This window comes from Candoia aspera, chromosome 1, assembly GCF_035149785.1.
Source record: "Candoia aspera isolate rCanAsp1 chromosome 1, rCanAsp1.hap2, whole genome shotgun sequence".
NCBI lineage: Eukaryota > Metazoa > Chordata > Lepidosauria > Squamata > Boidae > Candoia > Candoia aspera.
The window spans coordinates 85,513,441-85,531,952 of record NC_086153.1 but is presented as its reverse complement, the minus strand read 5'-3'; the positions used below and the strand labels follow the sequence as shown (position 1 = coordinate 85,531,952).

At 37.1% G+C, this 18,512-nt stretch overlaps 1 protein-coding gene across 2 annotated transcripts in view; it reads left to right on the top strand.

The window, feature by feature from the left end:
- The window catches only part of PLEKHG1 (pleckstrin homology and RhoGEF domain containing G1), a 92,390-nt gene extending 75,672 nt beyond the window's left edge, over nucleotides 1–16,718 (top strand). Inside the window, exons 9-17 of one of the 2 annotated variants that reach the window (XM_063308778.1) lie at nucleotides 169–255; nucleotides 4,186–4,219; nucleotides 5,667–5,759; nucleotides 7,352–7,390; nucleotides 8,206–8,228; nucleotides 9,463–9,648; nucleotides 10,440–10,526; nucleotides 11,310–13,014; nucleotides 14,476–16,718. In XM_063308778.1, the coding sequence (XP_063164848.1) occupies nucleotides 169–255; nucleotides 4,186–4,219; nucleotides 5,667–5,759; nucleotides 7,352–7,390; nucleotides 8,206–8,228; nucleotides 9,463–9,648; nucleotides 10,440–10,526; nucleotides 11,310–13,014; nucleotides 14,476–15,524 (3,303 nt within the window). In that variant the 3' untranslated portion in view covers nucleotides 15,525–16,718. The remainder of the gene's footprint in view (nucleotides 1–168; nucleotides 256–4,185; nucleotides 4,220–5,666; nucleotides 5,760–7,351; nucleotides 7,391–8,205; nucleotides 8,229–9,462; nucleotides 9,649–10,439; nucleotides 10,527–11,309; nucleotides 13,015–14,475) is intronic. The other variant, XM_063308770.1, reaches the window with a different exon arrangement.
- Nucleotides 16,719–18,512: the final 1,794 nt, after the last annotated feature.

Genomic DNA, 18,512 nt, shown 5'->3' with positions numbered 1-18,512 from the left:
CACTGTGTCCCAGTTTTTATAAGCAAGAAAATTCTAATAATTTTGGGGGAAAGAGCTAGCTTTTCTATTGAAGTCAGATTTCCTCAACATTCAGATGACTTTACTGATTTTTTCCCTCTGGTATTTCAAGAGCTGTAACTTTTAAACTACCTTGTCCTTTTGAAATAGGCAAAATCACAGCAAGACAAACGCCTTTGGATTCTTCATTTGAAGAGATTAATTCTAGAAAACCATCCTGCTAAAATTCCAGCTAAGGTAAAACCTTTTTACAATTTTTTAAAAGCATACATTTTACTTTTCCTTGAAGAAATATCTGTGCAGCCATGTCATTACAAATAGTACTGGATTGGAGATAGAATAAGGTTAAAGTTCCTTTGAATCAGGGCATTTTGGAACAGTTTTGCCTTTCAAAATGTTATTCCATTATTTTATCAGGATGATCAGTCTTCTGCCTTACCTATGATGAGCAAAATATGTTGTTAAAATATTTATAGAAAGCAAGGTAGGGAAAGCTTCAGGAATTCTTTCCAATTCTTTTACCACTAGTAGGTGTAACAGGCATCAGCAACACTGAAGAAGCTGGATCTGTGTGTTACATTTGGGTGTATTCGTGTGCACTGGGAAGCACACGGTGTTCTGCTCTGTGTCATGTGACTGGGAGGGAGGGTGACTTAGAAAGGAGCACTTGGCAACATTCTGAGCAGCTGCCCATTTCCCACCACCACCACCACAATGCACTGGGGAAAATTTTCTGGATTTTTTTTTCCCCAGTCTAATCTGGACCATTTTTTTCCTAGTCTAATCTGGACCATTTTCAAACATGCCAACTTCTCCCACCCCATCAGATTTGGTCCTATTCTCTGTTGACAGACAGGCAGACAGTCTCCACACCCTCTTAACACAATTTCTTTTCAATACTCTATTGAGATGGAAAGAATAAAAATCATTTGTAGGGACAAAGGAAATTGGCTTATAGAAAAGTAGTTTATTAATCCATCTAGCTCAGTATTTTGTACTAACACATACTGTCTCTTCATTGTTTCAGTTGGGAGTCTTTCCCAGTCATATTCAGAGATGCCTATACTTCTGAACTGTTCTGTGTGTCAACAATGATCTTCCAAGGACCATCCTTTCATTACCAGTCTATTCTTACAATTCTGGAAGAAATACAGAGCATTTTTCACTTACTAAGCTTACTACAAAGTGAATATTGTTTTGGAGATAGTTACTATATACTGAGCCAATAGTCATGTTTTTTCCTCCAAAGCTTTCGTGGGAGACTTTCTGTCTCCCATGAGAATCTAAGATCTACCTTTCTTTCACCAGGATGTATTCTATCCTCCTACTTTTCGTTTGGCCTTGATTGCTGTTTACTTCACTGCTGCTATTTTAGCCAAGCAATACTGAGAAAGATGAACATAACAGCAGTTTCACTGAACAGTTTAATCTCTAGGCCTGTAATACTTAAATAGTCACACCAGATTCTTTACTTTGGCAGTATGTACATCAAGCAATCTTTGGGAGGTTTTCCATGTTAAACTATTTATTTGTTTATTTTTTAGTATTTTTATCTTGCTTTTCTGTAATGGAAAAATACTCCCTAGTAACAAACAAGAAAAATAAATTAAGTTTTCACTATGCCAAGCAGAGTGGTAGGCGGCAGTACTGCAACCAAAAATTTCCCCACGACCTGAGTTCAATCCCAGCGGAAGCTGGATTCTCGGGTAGCCGGCTCAGGTCGACTCAGCCTTCCATCCTTCCGAGGTTGGTAAAATGAGGACCCAGCTTTCTGGGGAAGGTGACGACTGGGGAAGGCAATGGCAAGCCACCCCACTATAGTCTGCCAAGAAAACATTGTGAAAGTGGCATCACTCCAAAGGGTCAGACATGACTCGGTGCTTGCACAGGGGACCTTTCACCTTTCACCATGCCAAGTGGAAGGTGTACAGGTCTTGGAAGGATCTGTTCCAGGAAATGAAAGAGTATTTCTGTGATTTAAGAATAATTCTACATTGCATATACCAAAATATGGAATGACTGAATATTTATTCATTTATTTATCAATTTATTCACCACCCACCTCACTCAGAGAGCAACTGTGGGCGGTTTATATAAAATAGGAATAAAACATTACTTATAATACAATAAAAGAATAAAAGAAGACAATAAAGACAATCTTTGGAGTTGTCCAAAACCTGGGCAGAAAAAGGGATATGTTTCTATTTATTATCAGCACTATATATATTGGTATATCTGTAAAGTATCTTTACATACTTTACAGGTAGTTACCTTTTGGGTTAGTTCTGTCTCCATTATGAAATTTTTAATTAATCCTTTTTTATGGATGTAAGAAAGGACAACTTGATACATTCTTAACTGAACTGAGATCTGATTCCATTTTTTTCTGAAAATCATGCTCTCCATTTGTTGAATTGATCCGTATGTTTAGTTTGATTACACAGTCTTGAATACAATTACAGCTTTTCTTTATCAGAAGACCTTCTACTTGTTTGAAGAGGGGCATCTGCTTTTTGCCGATGCTTTTTCACACCCCTCTGATGCAGCCCATCACACTGTATCTTAAGCATTCCAAATGTTCCCCTAATCCTCAAGTCCTTCTTTTCAGAAGGGATGATGGTATTAGACATGTGCTGGTACAGACTGGGTATCTGAATCTCATGAGTAGGAGTCAAGATTGAATACAACTCTGAATGTTTATTTGTACACCCCATATATATTGATAGATACCCTGTCATGTTTGTTCCCTGATAAATAGTATTTTCCTAGGAAACAATGAGGGAGGCATTGAAACAATAGAAATGAAATTAATAATTATGTCAAAACATTTATTATATTAGAAAAAGGGATTCATAAAGAGCTGTAATAGTGTGTATGCTGTACCACTGTAAGACTTGGCCACATGGCAACAATGGTGCATGTGGAAAGCAACTATGGAGTGGGCAACTGTAGATTTTTAAAATTTATTTATTAGTTTGTATGCCAAATTGTTGTGCTTCTCCAGATAATGCTAGACCAGCACTCCTATCATTTACGACCATTGACAAGTTTGTTGGAAGTGATGTGAGTTTGAGTTTTACAATATCCACAGGCTTCCCATACCTGGTACATGCCATCATTTGCACAAACCAAATGTTAGTGTATAATTTTTCAATGAGATAATGTTTTGTAGAGAAAATCATGCAGGTTTTTATGAAGTTGCTGTAGCAATAGATTGGTCTTTACACCTGAAGCTGTGCACGTGCTACACCTAGTGGACAATAGCTGAATCTTTAATCTTGCAGGCTTGCACCATCTTGCCATGGTAAACAATGTAGGATGCTTTTTTTTCCTATCAAATACTTGATTTCTTTTTTTTAATATATACACACAGAGAGGCTAAAGCAAAATGCAGGTTCCTTGGTTTGGGTCTGGCATGTTATATGAATCCTGCTATTGTAGTTCATATACTATTAATCAACTATAACAAATCCAGTTGTAGGATTAAGAATAATATTAATGGGGAAGAGAAAAGTTGTTCAGATAGCATGAGAAGGTAAACATGAGATTTCTAGTCTTGTGTTTGATTCTAGTTAAAGAGTGTTTAACTGCATGAAGAAGCAGTTGCAGGAAAATCATTGGGTGAGAGAGAAAATACTTAATATTCCTTTCATCTACTGATCCTTCACAGCAAAGTCTTTCTAGGTCTTTCTTAATGAATACTTTTACTATAAAATCAGAAATAAGCCTAACTGGTAGAAAAATAGCCATGAGTGAAGTGTTTGGGGCAGGGGGCAGGGATCATTCATGTCTTAACAGTATCACTACATACATATTAATTTGTCAAACACTATGTTGGGGCGTATACATTTCTCAGGGTTAATCTATGGTTTAACATAGTCAGAAATTTATATGATGTTTGTATTCTGCTTTTCCTCCAAGACCACAGTGCATGTGAAGGTTAGTCTAAAAGATCCCAGATTACTTTATGGGTTTCATAACTGGGTAGGGATTTAAACCTGGATCCTCATAATCCTTTTCCAATCCTGTGATAATTAATAATTCAGTATTTCCATTAACATATAATTATATCTTTTAAATTTTGTTAGCAGCCTTGAATGCCTGCCAGAGCAGAAAGATAGGAAATAAATCAAATCAGTAATTAAATATCTAATATTTCTTTTTCAGGCCAAGCAAGCAATTCTTGAAATGGATGCAATTTGTAAGTGTATTTTGTTTTAATAATTAAATTGCATTTCTATTTCTAAAAACAGGAAATATTGAGATATGAAGATATTTAGTAGTCAACAGAGTTGATACCAGCTGTCACTAAGTTTCTGGGCACTGGATAAGATCTGTTGAATAACAGTGTGAGACTCATGTACGCCTTCTTTAAAATGCTATTATGAACACTCCCAAAGGATAGATGGCTCACTCTATTTCCAGACAGTGTGGCTTTTTAAGTGTCCTGTCTGTAGTGTAGGACTGCAGATCAAGTTGGTTGTTTCCCATGTGGAATAATAAAGCTCCCACAAGCATCCTTAGTCTTAATCTGCAGTATAAGCATAACAATGTTATTATGTGAAGATATTTTATATGAACTTCAGTTTAGAAAAGCCATTTCAAAAGCCTGTTAACATATTTTATTTTTAATTTGCTCTTGTATACAATACAAGGGTATGTATGTGTCCGTGTGTGTGCGTGGGGAGAGCGTTTATCATGCAGGAATTTCTTTGCAGGTAGTATGGTACAGAGGCATTGTGCTCCGTGTCATAAGGACAGATTACAGATATACAGATAATACAGATTACATTTATTTATTGCATTTTATAATAATTGTAACGGGTCTGGTTTTATGAGATTTTAACATTTCTGATTGGAGTTTGATTTTATTGTAAACCGCCCAGAGTCCCTCTTTTGGGGGAGATGGGCGGTAATTAAATTTGAATAATAAATAAATAAATAAAATACTTTCCCCAAATATGTGTGTTTATTTTTCCCTGTATATGTGAGTGGGATTAAATTTACCTGCAGACCCTTTTAAATAATAATTTTGTATGCTTGTTGAGTGATGTGTCAGTGGTCTGTTGTCTATACTGTTGTATACCACTGAGAGTCCATGTTGGGTATGTGTGTGTATTGAGAGAGAGTTGTGCCATAGTGTGGCTTGTTTAGGGCTTATCTTTATGTACCAACCAGGCTTACTGTGATTTGTTCAACGAACCGTGGTTTTAAAAAATCCTGGCTTTATGTTGTTTGAATGCATCCAGTAGCATGTTAGATGATCAAGAGTATTGTGATACTGTTGTTTTTATGTTCATTTCATTTTTGTTATAATCCGCCAATCACCTGTTAGGCTGCATGTGAATGCCTGCAAGACACGTATTTTGCCAAGAGCTGTGAAATTTGCCTAAATGATTGGGTCATCTCTGGAGAAACCATTATTATGAGAGAGGGTTTTAAAGGGTTTTCTTGAAGATACCAAGGGGACAAATGAATCCTATTCTGATGTGATCTCTGCCTTTAACTGCATGTATCTATATAAATCCCAGCATGAGTTCTATTTCCTGATTGTACTACACTGTGACAGATCTTTCAGAAGTGTAATAGTGGCCGAGCCTAATACATAAAACAATACTTCCAAAATCATACAACCATTTTTTTTATAGATCACCCAGGGTTCCATTATAGCTCAGAAGAAATGAAAGCTTCAAGTAATTCAAAAGAAGGGATCACTCCACAAAGGGTGAGAAGGAAATCAGGTAATAAAACTTGTTTCAGGTGTGCTTATATTTACAATATATGTGGCTGGAGGAATAGAATTAAGGTGCAATGGCCTTATGTGACGATATTAGATTACATATGAATGAAATACAGATTTAAAACTGAAAGTAAAAATGAAATGAAAACTGCAATGTGAGCTACAGTAGGAATGAATTTTAAAGAATTCATATATACGTACTGGTCATATTATAGTAAAAAGACAACTTAATTTCATGTCACATTTTAGCTGAATTTGCCATTACACTCAGTGGAGTTTATTATTGAATAGCCACACATGGGACTGCACTGCAAATAACTTCCTTGAGCAGCTTGTTCCTCCCTCAAATTCACACTTCATTTTGTTAAATAATCTACATCTGTGATTTTTATATGTGCAAACATATAAAATAATGCAAGATATAACAGATACATTTGTTATATGCTCATCTGTATAAAATATGAAATATGTTACATTCCTAGTTTCTGCTTGGATTTGCAAGTCTTCAAAACTCCTTTCTTTTCCTAATTGAAGAAAGTGGAAGATGAGGTAGACTGAAACAATTGGCTCCTTGACCTGAGCCCTGCACAAAAACTGGCTATACAGAATAGAGCAGGCCAATCTCTCCACATATAACTTTAGCTGCCTCATACCTACCTCTGCAGTAATTGCTCTACCTAGCCTCAGGTGCTTTGTGCCTTCTCCTATTAGAAGAAGCATGAGATGGCTGAGGTAGTGTTCCCATTGTAGATGTTACCCCAGGATACCTGCAGACTTGGCTTTGGCAACCTTAGTCACTTAGCAACTTCCCTCTTGGGGGTAGCTGAGATGGAACAGCATTTGCAGGTGCTTCACCTGAAGTCTATAATAGGGTTTTGAAGTTCTAGGAAGATTGTGGGGGCGGGGCTTTACTTGAATACCTGCAGGCCAGATGTTCCCCATCTTATGACATTTTCTTTAAAGAGCAAGGGGTAAAACCATATTATCATTAACACTGCTGGACAATCTTGAGGAGCTTCTAAACCTCACTTTGAAAGTACCAGCTAAGTTTCTTCTGTGGAATTGAACGACACTGAAATATCTAGTATTTTATTCTTTATCTAACTGAAGGAGGCCATTGTTTAATGAGTTCCCTTAAATCTTCAGCCATAAAGACCCTCTTTTGTGCAGGGATTTCTTCCTGAAATAGATTGCCTGATTTTATCAAGTTCTAGGGAATTCCCTTCCTAGGAACTTCTCTGGCTTTTATTATTTTTAGCCTTTAGAGAATTTCTAGATGGGTGACAGGACCAAGCTATACAGGAGTGGTCACAATCTTCCCCATTCTGTTGTGTAAAATCTGTTGGGTAATGACTGACATTCAAGTAGATGTATATATATTTGTTATCTTCAATAAATTCACTTGTAAATCAGAAACTCAGGATTGTCAATATAGTTTTGTGAAGAACATACTAAAAGTTAGGGTAGAGAGGATTTCAGCTTGGTAGTGGTAGAAACTGAATGTAGCTAGGTATAAGAGACATGGAATGTATATAATTTTTAAAACATTTAAATAAATAAAAATAATAATAATTGCATGTGTTTCCCTCACAGAACCTTCTTCCAGAGTTCATAAAATCACAAAGCCAAGTGGTAAGTTATACAATATCAAAATACAAATATTTATTTTTATTGTATTTATGAATTTATTAACAAAGCATATTTAAGCATGGCACGTTTCAGTGTGATTATTCATGTAATTAACTATACAAAATGCATTTCATAGAGGAAGTGACATCATGTCTCTCTTAGCAAAGATGTGTCACAAATTATGTATTAAGAATAGCAACTTTACAAATGAGTGGAAGAACATTTCTAGTTCCTGAGCTAGTTTACTGGATAATTTGTTTTACAAAAAGTCTTCGGGGGGGGGGGTCATCAAGGATAAAAATGCTAAGCAGAATAGGTTTCCAAACTTAGTTAAATTTAGTTCCAACTGATTACACGTGACAGCATCCTGTTAGGAGTAAGCATTAAATGGCAAAAATGGTGCTATTGATGCCGTACACCCACTCACTGATTCTTCCCACAAGTGACTGAACCAAAGTCACCCATCTGTGGTAGATTTATACATGTGGACTCACTGTTCACTTTCTGTTATTTACCCTTTACCTTAATCCTTTTAATTCTACTGTGTATTAAAGCCACTACTCCACTACTTATTAGTTGTTTTTGAAGCACTCTTTTCTGCAATGAATGAATTCTGTCCAATTAACTGAAGGGCAGGGTAGTTTTTCCAGAGAGGCAATATTTTCTAAAATATCTTTTCTATCCTATACTGAAACATAAATTTAAGCGCTCTTAAATTTCTTTTGATTCTCCCCATGTAAAATGGTATACTAAATGTTAGTATAAATGCAGGTCACCATAATGATACTCATGATTGTTTGTTTCTTCAATCATTTCAGAAATGGACCCAGATTTTCAAAAGGTAAGTTATATTGTTACTTCAAGGAACTGGCAGTGCTTTTTAAAAAACAGATATTGACTCTTATTAATTATGTTAGAAGGCTGTATGTATGTATGTATTGCTTTTTCCATTAAAGATTCCTATTGGGTGGCCTTACCCTTTTCTCCTGCTTTGAAGTATATCTGGAAACAACAAACCGCAGTACACATTTTAATGACTATGTTACAAAAAAAGGGAGAAGACCAGGAACAGGAGCAAATAATCACATGTTAAAATAAAGGGGACAATGCGAAAACAGCAGTGTACCTGTTAGTCATACCTGTTAGTCTTCAGATCTGCCCTCCTTAATAACTAAGCCTTTGAAATGTTCCGTTCTTTCACCATCAAAGAGCTACTTCTGAGACTCTAAGAGAGAACAGTGGGAAGAGGCCATTAAAACTGCTATCTAAAGGTTCTATTATATACTCTCTAGCTGCTTCTAAACACTCATTCATTTCATCTGACATACTAGGCCTTACATGTTTCACGTACACATACCTTATGTACACACTCATTCAAAACCACATTCAGGTTATTAGTTTAAAAGAAATAAAAGGTGACCGTCAGTTGCATTCATAGGTACTCTGAAGAATTAGATATGAGCCAGCAGAAAAGAAAAAGAGGAGAGCGAGTACAGTGTAAAGGATTTATGAAATGTTACCTTAATGTAACTAAAACAGATTGGCAGTAGCGAGGGAAAGGGGACAGAACAATGGCCAAGAGGGTTTATTTATTTATCAAATTTTATCACCACCCATCTCCCTCACAAGGAGGGACTCTGGGTTATGATATGAATCTTCCATGTTGAAATAAAAGCTGTGTATGAGAACATATAAGCAATGATAAAAACAGTACATGTGCGTATACTGCAGAATGCACCCTAAGATACAAGATACACTTTTAAAGCGGGAGTACAGAGTTTCAAGGGCCACCCCAGTCTTTGAACAGTATATGTCAAGGGCCAGATTTGAAAGGTGTGCCGGCCAAGGACTACAGTGGGCAAAATCGAGTCATTCTTTGAAAATAATTTGAAAAATAAAAGCCAAGAATTTTTTTTTTAAAAAAAATAATAACATGGCTTTTTATAGCAAAGTAACATGAAGGTGGAAAGTATTGTGGGCTGCTCTGGAAACTGCTGGGCTGTATAAAAGGTGTACTGTTTAGTACAGAATATGAACAGAATCCTTAATCAGTATTTTCTTCTCCCTACCCCTAGCGGATGAGTACTGAAGGAACCCTGCTATCTCAAGCTGAGTTGTTCCTCAGTCCCAGGAAGAATCATTTATTGCATTGCCAACGGCTAGATTCAAATGAGGCAGCCTATAGCAGTGGTCAGGAGGATAATATTCTCACAGATGTTACAGATCAAACAGACGCTGATGATGAAGAGGAGACTGAACAAGTAAGCTCCTTATTTCATAAAATGGAAAGATAACATGATCCATTAATGTGCAATATTATATGTTCCATTATCTGGCAATATCCAGGATGGCTCCATTAACCATATATAAAAGTTGAATAAACAATGAGATACCCTTGCTGCAGCTTCAGTAACCCAAGTCAATTACCAGAGGTGGTTAATATTCTTTTAAATAATTTATTTCTAAACTTCTGTCTCCTAGCCATTGGGGGAATACAATAGGAATTCCTGAGGGTCTTCAACCATAGCTGTATTCTGTCCTCTACCAAAGTCCAGTTCATGGAGAGGGAGGAATTCTCTGGAATGGATTTCCTTCCACTCCTTGATAGTTATATTGAGCTAACAGAAAGCAACTTGGTAATGTGCTGAGAGAGTAAACACGTGAAGAGAATAAAAGAATACAGAAAGGGAAGACTGAATCGGGAAAGGACTGATAAACATCAGATATGAGAGAGAGAGATGCAGAAAGAAAAAGAAAGAGTGCTTTCCTCTTTATTGATCCCCCTTCATCCTATTAACATTCTTGCATTTCACTATTTGAATGTCTTTGTGTGTTGCCAACATTTTAAGATAATGAGAACAAAAGTCCCAGAGAAATCTTGTTTGAATTTAGTCCAAGAGGCCATCCTGGACCTCTGTCAGTGTAGACAGAAGAACCCTACAAAAAGAGTCTTCTACAGTATCAATTGTAATATCTTGTTGAACTCTGAAAATTGTTAGACTTCACTTTGGCTAAAATTAGACTATAGTTTAATATTCACCCATTTCCACAGAGCACTCAACATTTACAACAAAAACCAAAGGGGGGGGGGCGCAAAAGACTGAATAGTCAAGTTACTGAAAATTTTGAGAAACGAAAAGTTTTAATCTCAACATATGTGAAATTCAGGTAACTGAAAAAGTTGTGAAATCATCATGGCAGCACCTAACCAAACTTTGGTTGAGCTAAAACAACTAAATATGATTGGATTAACTATTTAATACTTGGATGGGAGTTTACCAGGGAATAGCAGAGATGTAGCCTAGAACAGGAAGTTTCTAATCATTTCCTTAGAAACTTCATAAAAAACTGATTTTTTTATGTGTTGAGAGATGCAGATGAAGTAAAAAAAGGGGAAAAATTAAAGGCTGCAACACAATCAACAATAAAAAGAAAAGGGTTATATAGGATCAGTTAATACTGTCTGCTTTTCCCATTAGCTATATTATGTAATATCCCCTTCTCTGTGACTACCTCTGTGGAGGGAAGAAATCTTGATAATCATTGCGTTCTACTCCATCATTATTAAAAGGGGTTTACCTCAAAATATGGTCCAGGATGAAATAGCACTATAGGGTTCTCCTCCAACTTCATGGACGTGTCATTACCCTTCTAGATTTTTGTGCTCAAAATGCACAAGGTGCTCATAGCAAAATACCATGCAAGCAAGAACTCTCCAGTATTCTGGTTCCTTGCATGTTATTTAGTCCTGGTTTTCATAACAGAATTAATGAAATAACAAGATTTTACCTCTGTAAAACTTAGAACACAGCAGAGCTACCAGTGCCTCCTTCCTTTGCACTGACAATGTCATTTTGATTACACAAGAATCAGAAGTTGGAGAACTAAGTTCATGATTAGCGTTTATGTTATTAGAATGCAGACTAATAATGTCCTGTATTTGAAAACTTCACAGAACTCACAAGAGTGTACAGATAAAGCATCTTCTCAGATGAACACAAAGCTTTCATTTTCCTGCAATGAAGGTAGTCAGCTATCTGAACAATTTACCCCACAAAGCAGCTCATTTGTGGCAAATATTTTGGGGAGAACAGCTGCAGTGAGAAATATCTGGACAGACCATCAGATTCGGCAAGCATTGTTCCCAAGTAGACGCCCTCTGCAAGACAATATAGAAGACGATGATGACGATTACCAGATGTTCATGCCATCAGACTCTACATCCAATTTAACTTCCATTGCGTGTGACGAAAGGGTCCCATCAAACCGTCCTTGCAGCTGGCATGTAGGACTAGTTCATCAAAACAACATTTCCAACCTGAACTCTCATAGAATTATGAGGCGGGCCAGCAGCGCTGGTGAAAGTAAAACTTCTTCAGCTGGAGCAAGATACAGAAAGAGTAACCATGATCAAAGTGCCTCTTGGAATGAAATGAAAAACTCTAGAAGTGACATGGATAATCTGCAAGAATGTCAAGAATCTTCAGAAGAATTGACTATAGATGACATAGATCATGTCTATGACAATATAAGTTTTGAAGATTTGAAATTAATGGGGCTGGTTCAGAGGGAAGAGTCCAACCGTGCCCCACAAGGGTCAGCTAGAGATTCACTCTATGAGACACATGACCAAGACCATTCTTTCAAAAAAGCTAAAGCGTCTCAAAACAGGACTTCTATTCCTAGCAGAAATGAAACAGTTCCCAGGAGAGAGACTTCATCCATAAGATCTCATGAGTTAAGGATTAGTGAGGAAAATATCTATGATACCATAGGCCTCCCTGAAGAATCAGTGCCAAATTTCAAATGTGCTCACCTTAAGTGTTCCAAAAAGAGGAGTTTTCTGGGTGTGGAAACAGATTTTGCATGCTGTAACCAGCTCCGACAATTTGTTTCTGAAGAAAGCCTCCAGTTCAGTGAAGATGAAAATCCCTATCATTATGTTCCCTTAGATCATGGCTACTTAAGTTTGGTGGACAGCTCCTCAAACTCTGATTCATACTCTCACAAGTCTGTTGCAGATAAATTATCAGAGGAAGTAGATGAAATCTGGAATGACCTGGAGAATTATATCAAGAAGAATGAAGAAAAGGCACGAGATCATGTCCTTGCAGCTTTTCCTGTCTGCAAAGATGAGGCTGATAATCAAGCATCTAGCAGAACTACCAGTGAACCAAATAAAGATGTAGAATATTCATTGTCTATGCTCTCTCTTCCAGAAACACCTGCTTTCTCAAAAACTTTGCCAAACAAGGTAGCCAGGTTAAGTGAAGCCCATCTTAAGGTTGAAGAGGCAACATCATGTAAATCAAATTCACTAATAGATCTTAACAGATCTTCCCTCTCGAATGACAGAGGTTTTGCTGATAGCCTTTATGAATCTACCAATAATATTCTCTGCACTGTAAATGCAATAAATACTAATGGTGAACTGAATACTGTGGATAAAACAAAGAATCGGGTTTTTATGATGGCAAGACAGTACAGCCAAAAAATTAAGAAAGCAAATCAGTTTTTGAAAGTAAAAAGTCCAGAGCAAGAACAGCTTCTGAGTCGGCAACAGAAATCAAAGCACAAGGACTTAGCAGCCATTTTAGAAGAGAAGAAACAAGGTGGACCTGCCATTGGTATGCTTACATTTTTCTTCATTTTATAAACCGATCTGTTGAATACTTGAACGCCAACTTATCGCTATAGTTTACATCCATTGGTCAATATTTCTTTGAATTAACTGAATAAATTCCAGTTAACATACTTAGGCTAGTGCTTCTTTCATTATGAGTTAAGATCTTTCTCTGATTTTAATTTTACAGCACTGGTTTAACTAACTGGCTTTTAAATTAAACCACATGAATGCTTTGTCTTATTTAAATCAAAAAAGCAGTGAGTTGCCCAGTCCATTTAGGAACTTGGCCTACCATAGATTCTAAATAGCTACATAGCTTCAATTAATACAGAATCTGTTAGAAGACAGTATAGACACGAATGCCGTATTTTGCTCATATTTGCTTGAAGTGAGAGATGTACCAATAATACTTTGTTTTATTGCCTTCTCCAGGAAATTTCAATGTGGAAAATGGAGAGGGGGGGGTTATATTGGGCAGGGGGAGTATTAACAGGGCAAATTAAAAGCTACTTATGGTATCATAAAAGAGTATTGGATTTTCATTGTGCAAATGGAGAGCAGCCATGTTTTGAAGACCCTAATTTAATGCTTGTGGGAAGATCCAGCTCTTCAAGGCCTTCCAGAAGCCTGGGGAGGGGCTGCCAGATCTCAAGGGGGAGTGTGTTCCACAGGGCAGGGATCGCTACAGAAAAGGTGCATTTCCTAGATGCCACCAGATGACTATTTCAGCACTTGCCTTCTTTAGGTCTCCTGAGGCATAGTATTGGGCAGAAAGGTTGCCTCTTTCTGTGAGGAAGCTCCCAAGATTGGGATGTAGTTGCAGAAGTAAGAATATAGAGGAAATGATAGAAGAAATTGTGCAGCAGTAGCGGGCACTCTTGTTAAGAAGATTGTAATCTTAATGGATGGAGCCAGTTTGGTGCAGTGATTAAAGCATCAGGCTAGAAACCAGGAGACTGTGAGTTCTAGTCCTGGCTTAGACACAAAGCCAGCTGGGTAACCTTGGGCCAGTCCCCCTCTCTCAGACCTAGGAAGGAGGCAATGACAAACCACTTCTGAAAAACCTTGCCCAGAAAACTTCAGGGACTAGGAGCTCAAGCAGTCTCCAGGAATCAACACTGACACAAAGGTACCAAAAAAAAAAAAATTAAGGAATACATCTGTTACACAGATGGACTTCAGTTGGGCTTCTGATTGCACATTCTTCATGTGCCCCAGTTTGCTCCAGAGACACCCAACATTCTTGAGAAGATGGAGGAGAAAGCATAGGAAATGGGAAAGAATCTGTGTCTAAGGTCAGGTGCTCTTCTATATTCGTTTGGCAGTAACTGCTTGTTAAAATCTGTGGCACTTGACTAAAAGTTTATCTGAAAATATCCTTATTTACCTGGAAATGTTAACTTTTACTGGTGGTATTACCATTATTCCTTAAGATTAGTTCAATCTTCTTTTTGTTTTTTAGGTGCAAGAATTGCTGAATACTCTCAGCTATATGATCAGATTGTATTCAGGGAAACCTCACCCAAAACACAGAAGGCTACTTCTCAAGAAGCAAATGTAAGATACTCCTCACCTGTGTCCACATCTCACTTAGCTGCAGAATGCTTAAAAGCTGAAAATTGGCTTTTGCAGTCAACATACAGCAATGGAGAACTCTCTGATTTTTCTCCTTGGCCAGAAGCTCCTCACCTGAAGACAAAAAGCTCCCTTTCAGAAATGGGGACACCAAATGTAAGACCTGCAACCTGCTCAGTGCCTTCCTTTCAGACTCCTTTTGGTTCACACATTCCTGCACAAAGATGGAGTGCTATCATAAACCAGCCCAATAAAGAGAACTTGCATCACAGCCACCTTTATAATTCTTTAGGGAGGACAGAAAGCAGTACAAAGCCTCAGGCATACAGCAGATCACAATTTTCTTCCTCCATTGTGCTCAATAAGTCTGAAGAATCAATATGTTATCCACCTGAAATGGGGAAGAAACATTTGCATTCAAACAGAAAATTTCTGACTGACCACTGTCAAGGATCAGGGCCCATGGCCACCCCTGGCCTTCCAACATGTGATGGGACCAAGCAGATCTCAGAAAATGTCTCAGAAGTGATTCTACAAGACTCTCAGAAAATTCTGAGAGTTAACAGGAACTTATCCTCAAATGCACAAATAGCAACCCACAATTATTTTAGTAATTTCAAAGATACTGACAATGGGGAAGGAGATGATGATGACTATGTTGAAATTAAATCTGAGGATGAGGGATCTGACTTAGAGACTTTCTATAACCAAACAAAGGACTTGGATCCCAAAGTGAATGCACATTCTACTCCTTCAGATACTCAGAGTGGCAAGTCGCTGGATCCTTCTAAACTATCAGATTCTTTCCTGACAACCTGTGGTGATTCAGACAAATTGAATGATTACTTATGGAGTGTGCCATCTAGTAATCAGCAGAACATCGTCCAATCCTTAAGAGAAAAATTTCAATGTCTCAGTTCAAGTAGTTTTGCTTGATGTTTTCTTCCCCCCACCCCCATTGTTCTGCCTTGTGATAGTTACAGTATGACAACCAATTCTTGTAAATCATTGTTGTATACATATTTCTAACTACCACCATAGGAACAATACCTTGCATCTGTTTGTATCATTCTGTTCTATACACTGTAATCTTAGCAACTTTCTTATGTATGAGAACTGGTCATATATACCAGAATTTCATAGAAAGGGAAGCAAAACGTGCACTGGAACATCTTCAGTAGTTAAACTTTTTGTACTTTGTAATTTACTTGCTTAAAAAGCATAACACTGAAGAGTGAAGTGCTTTGACTGGACTGAAATGTACTGATGTGACATATGTATGCACTAGTTATGCTTCCACACAGTTAACTAAGTAAAACTGCAAATGGTACAGATCAAAAAGATATTTGGGATCAAGCAGGAACATTTTTCAAGAATTCTAGCTTAGAAAACCCTTTTATTTCAATGAACTAAATATTCTTTCTATCCCACCTCCACGAAATCATGTCCCCAGCTCACAGATTTGGTACCCACAGATCAGCAGCAGCACAAGGCCTACCTGCAGTGTGTACATACCGGCTTTGGCATCAGTTTGAAGGAGTCTGAATGGGCACAGATCCCCCTCTCTGGTAACTAGTCAGAGGGCACGTACACCCTCTTCAGTCTTGACACCAAGCGTGAACATGCGTCTAGGGACAAATTTAAAATCACACCTACAAACTAGGTTTGTGCCAACCTTGTGCCAATGTTGCTGTACATACCCTCTTTGTAAGATAGCTTCAGTTTGAAATACTTGAAAACAAAAATATGTAAATACATTACTTGTACAACCAAGTTTCACATGAAGGACAGTAATGAATCTATATACCAACTGAAATACGTTTTACTGAGCAGGATTTGGTTTCTTACATCATTCCACCAAAAAGTGTAACAGCAGTCAGAATTTTTAGAACATCAGCAGTGACTTGGTGATTTGGCAAAAGCCATCAATTAACAAGTATATAATCCCTTCTACTGAAATAAATACTGAAGGAGCTATGGTCACTGAATTACTTTGAAATGCTTAGTTCTGGTGTTTTTTCTTAGTAGAATACTAGTTCTGGAACACCTTTATTTTTCTCACATCAGGAAGCTGCCCCGATTTCACTAGAAAAGCTGACTGTAAAGCAATGTGTGTTTAGTAAACAGATGAAAAGTTCATATCAATTTAGGAAATTATTTAATAAAATTTGTAAAATAATATAAATATAGTAATAGAAACCTGAATATAGTAACAATGTCATGGCTGCTTTGTTATACTGGAGGATTTTTGTTAATCTGATAAAATAGTGACATATGTAAGATGTAGTCATCTAAGGGCAACCTTCAGTATATTTTGAGTACTTTTTAACCTTGCTGGCAGGGAATAAAAATAGCTGAAATCCAATATGGATGAGCCCAAGACATTGTTTTTGTAAAAGCAAAGGGAATGGTAATTTTTCTGGTCTGGATGAAAATAAAATGCTGAGGAACCCCACCTCAAACTTTTATCTAGTTCATGATTTGTAGATAGCTTTATTGTGTTGATAGCATCATTCCCCTACCCCAAAATTACAGAGGAAACTAATTTTTGGGGCAAAAAACTATTTTATAAAATATGTAGCCAAAATAGAAAGGAAACCAGTGTTCGTTTGTGTGAATATTATGTATGCATCTGGTTAGTTGAGTAATTCAGAAGATCACACATTTTTCTTAAGGTATTTTATATAGATTTATAGTTCTAGGAGGCTAAATGTACTCAGATTTTCACCCTGCTCCAAGGATAATTTTTCTTTTAAAATTCTTGAGTTTAAATGGAATCAAATAGGTGCCTTTTCATATTCAAAATGTGAGTTAACTTTTGGGTGACTATCAGTGACAGTACATAGGCCTACAAAGCCATTGAGTGCTTCTGAACACATTATTATGGGCAGAACAAAAATATGGGGGAAAGCAGCAATGGTTGCTAAAATTAGAATTCTGGGGCAGGGAATATGTAGACTGGCTTGCTATCACATGTACTGTACAATCTTTGTCTCATTCTAAAGGTGGGCACATCATCTAATAATTTACAGCTCTCCTTCACAACTCAAGAGATTTTAGAGGAGCCTTATTTTTAACCATTGTTTGTAAAATAGCCTTTTTTTAAAAAAAAATTATTCTGCATTCACTGGTAGTACCTGCACTATACTACTGGACAAATGCAAAGTGAAATTGCTTATTCTGGATGAATTCACATCAACTTTCATAGTTTCAATATATCACATTACCATTTTATTCTATTGATAAGAACTAGACCCTCTGTGTTGCACTTTTACATAACTCATTTTGTAAAGACTATGTAAAAACATATGTACATGTAGAAAAGTCCAGCTTTTCCCCCCGTTATGTTTAAAAGCTGAATTTAAAGCATGTCTACCCTGTTTGTCAATGCTGCTTAGGAAATAATAAATACTACTTGCTTGCAGCAGTTACTTGGATAGACTTTTTAATGAACTACTGTATTTAATACTGTGTGGAAGGAAATCTTACCAGGTCTATTCTGAGCCCAGAATGAAAGTTCTTAGGCGATTGCTTGCACAAAGATTTTATTTTCCAAGAGATTTACAGAGTCTGCTGGTTGGAGGTGGTCCCCTTTGTATTCTCCCCACAAGCTCTTTATATAGGGGAGCTTGGCTATTGTTATGTAAAAGTGTTCCTGCCCTCTACAAACTTCTGAAAGCGCACTTGGCTGCCTTCTTGGCAGGGGTGCTCTCTAGGAATTCTAGGAAAGTGCAGTTTACCTAGGCTGACCATATGTCCTGTTTTGAACAGGACAGTTCTGTTTTTTTTTAACATTTCCAGACTGTCCTGTCGTTTTAATATAAATGTCTATTTTGTCCTGTTTTCTTAAAAACCTTACTTAAAAATTTGAAAGTTACAGCGATCCTGTCAGAATGCAGTCTGAGTGGAAGGAGGGGGAGCTCA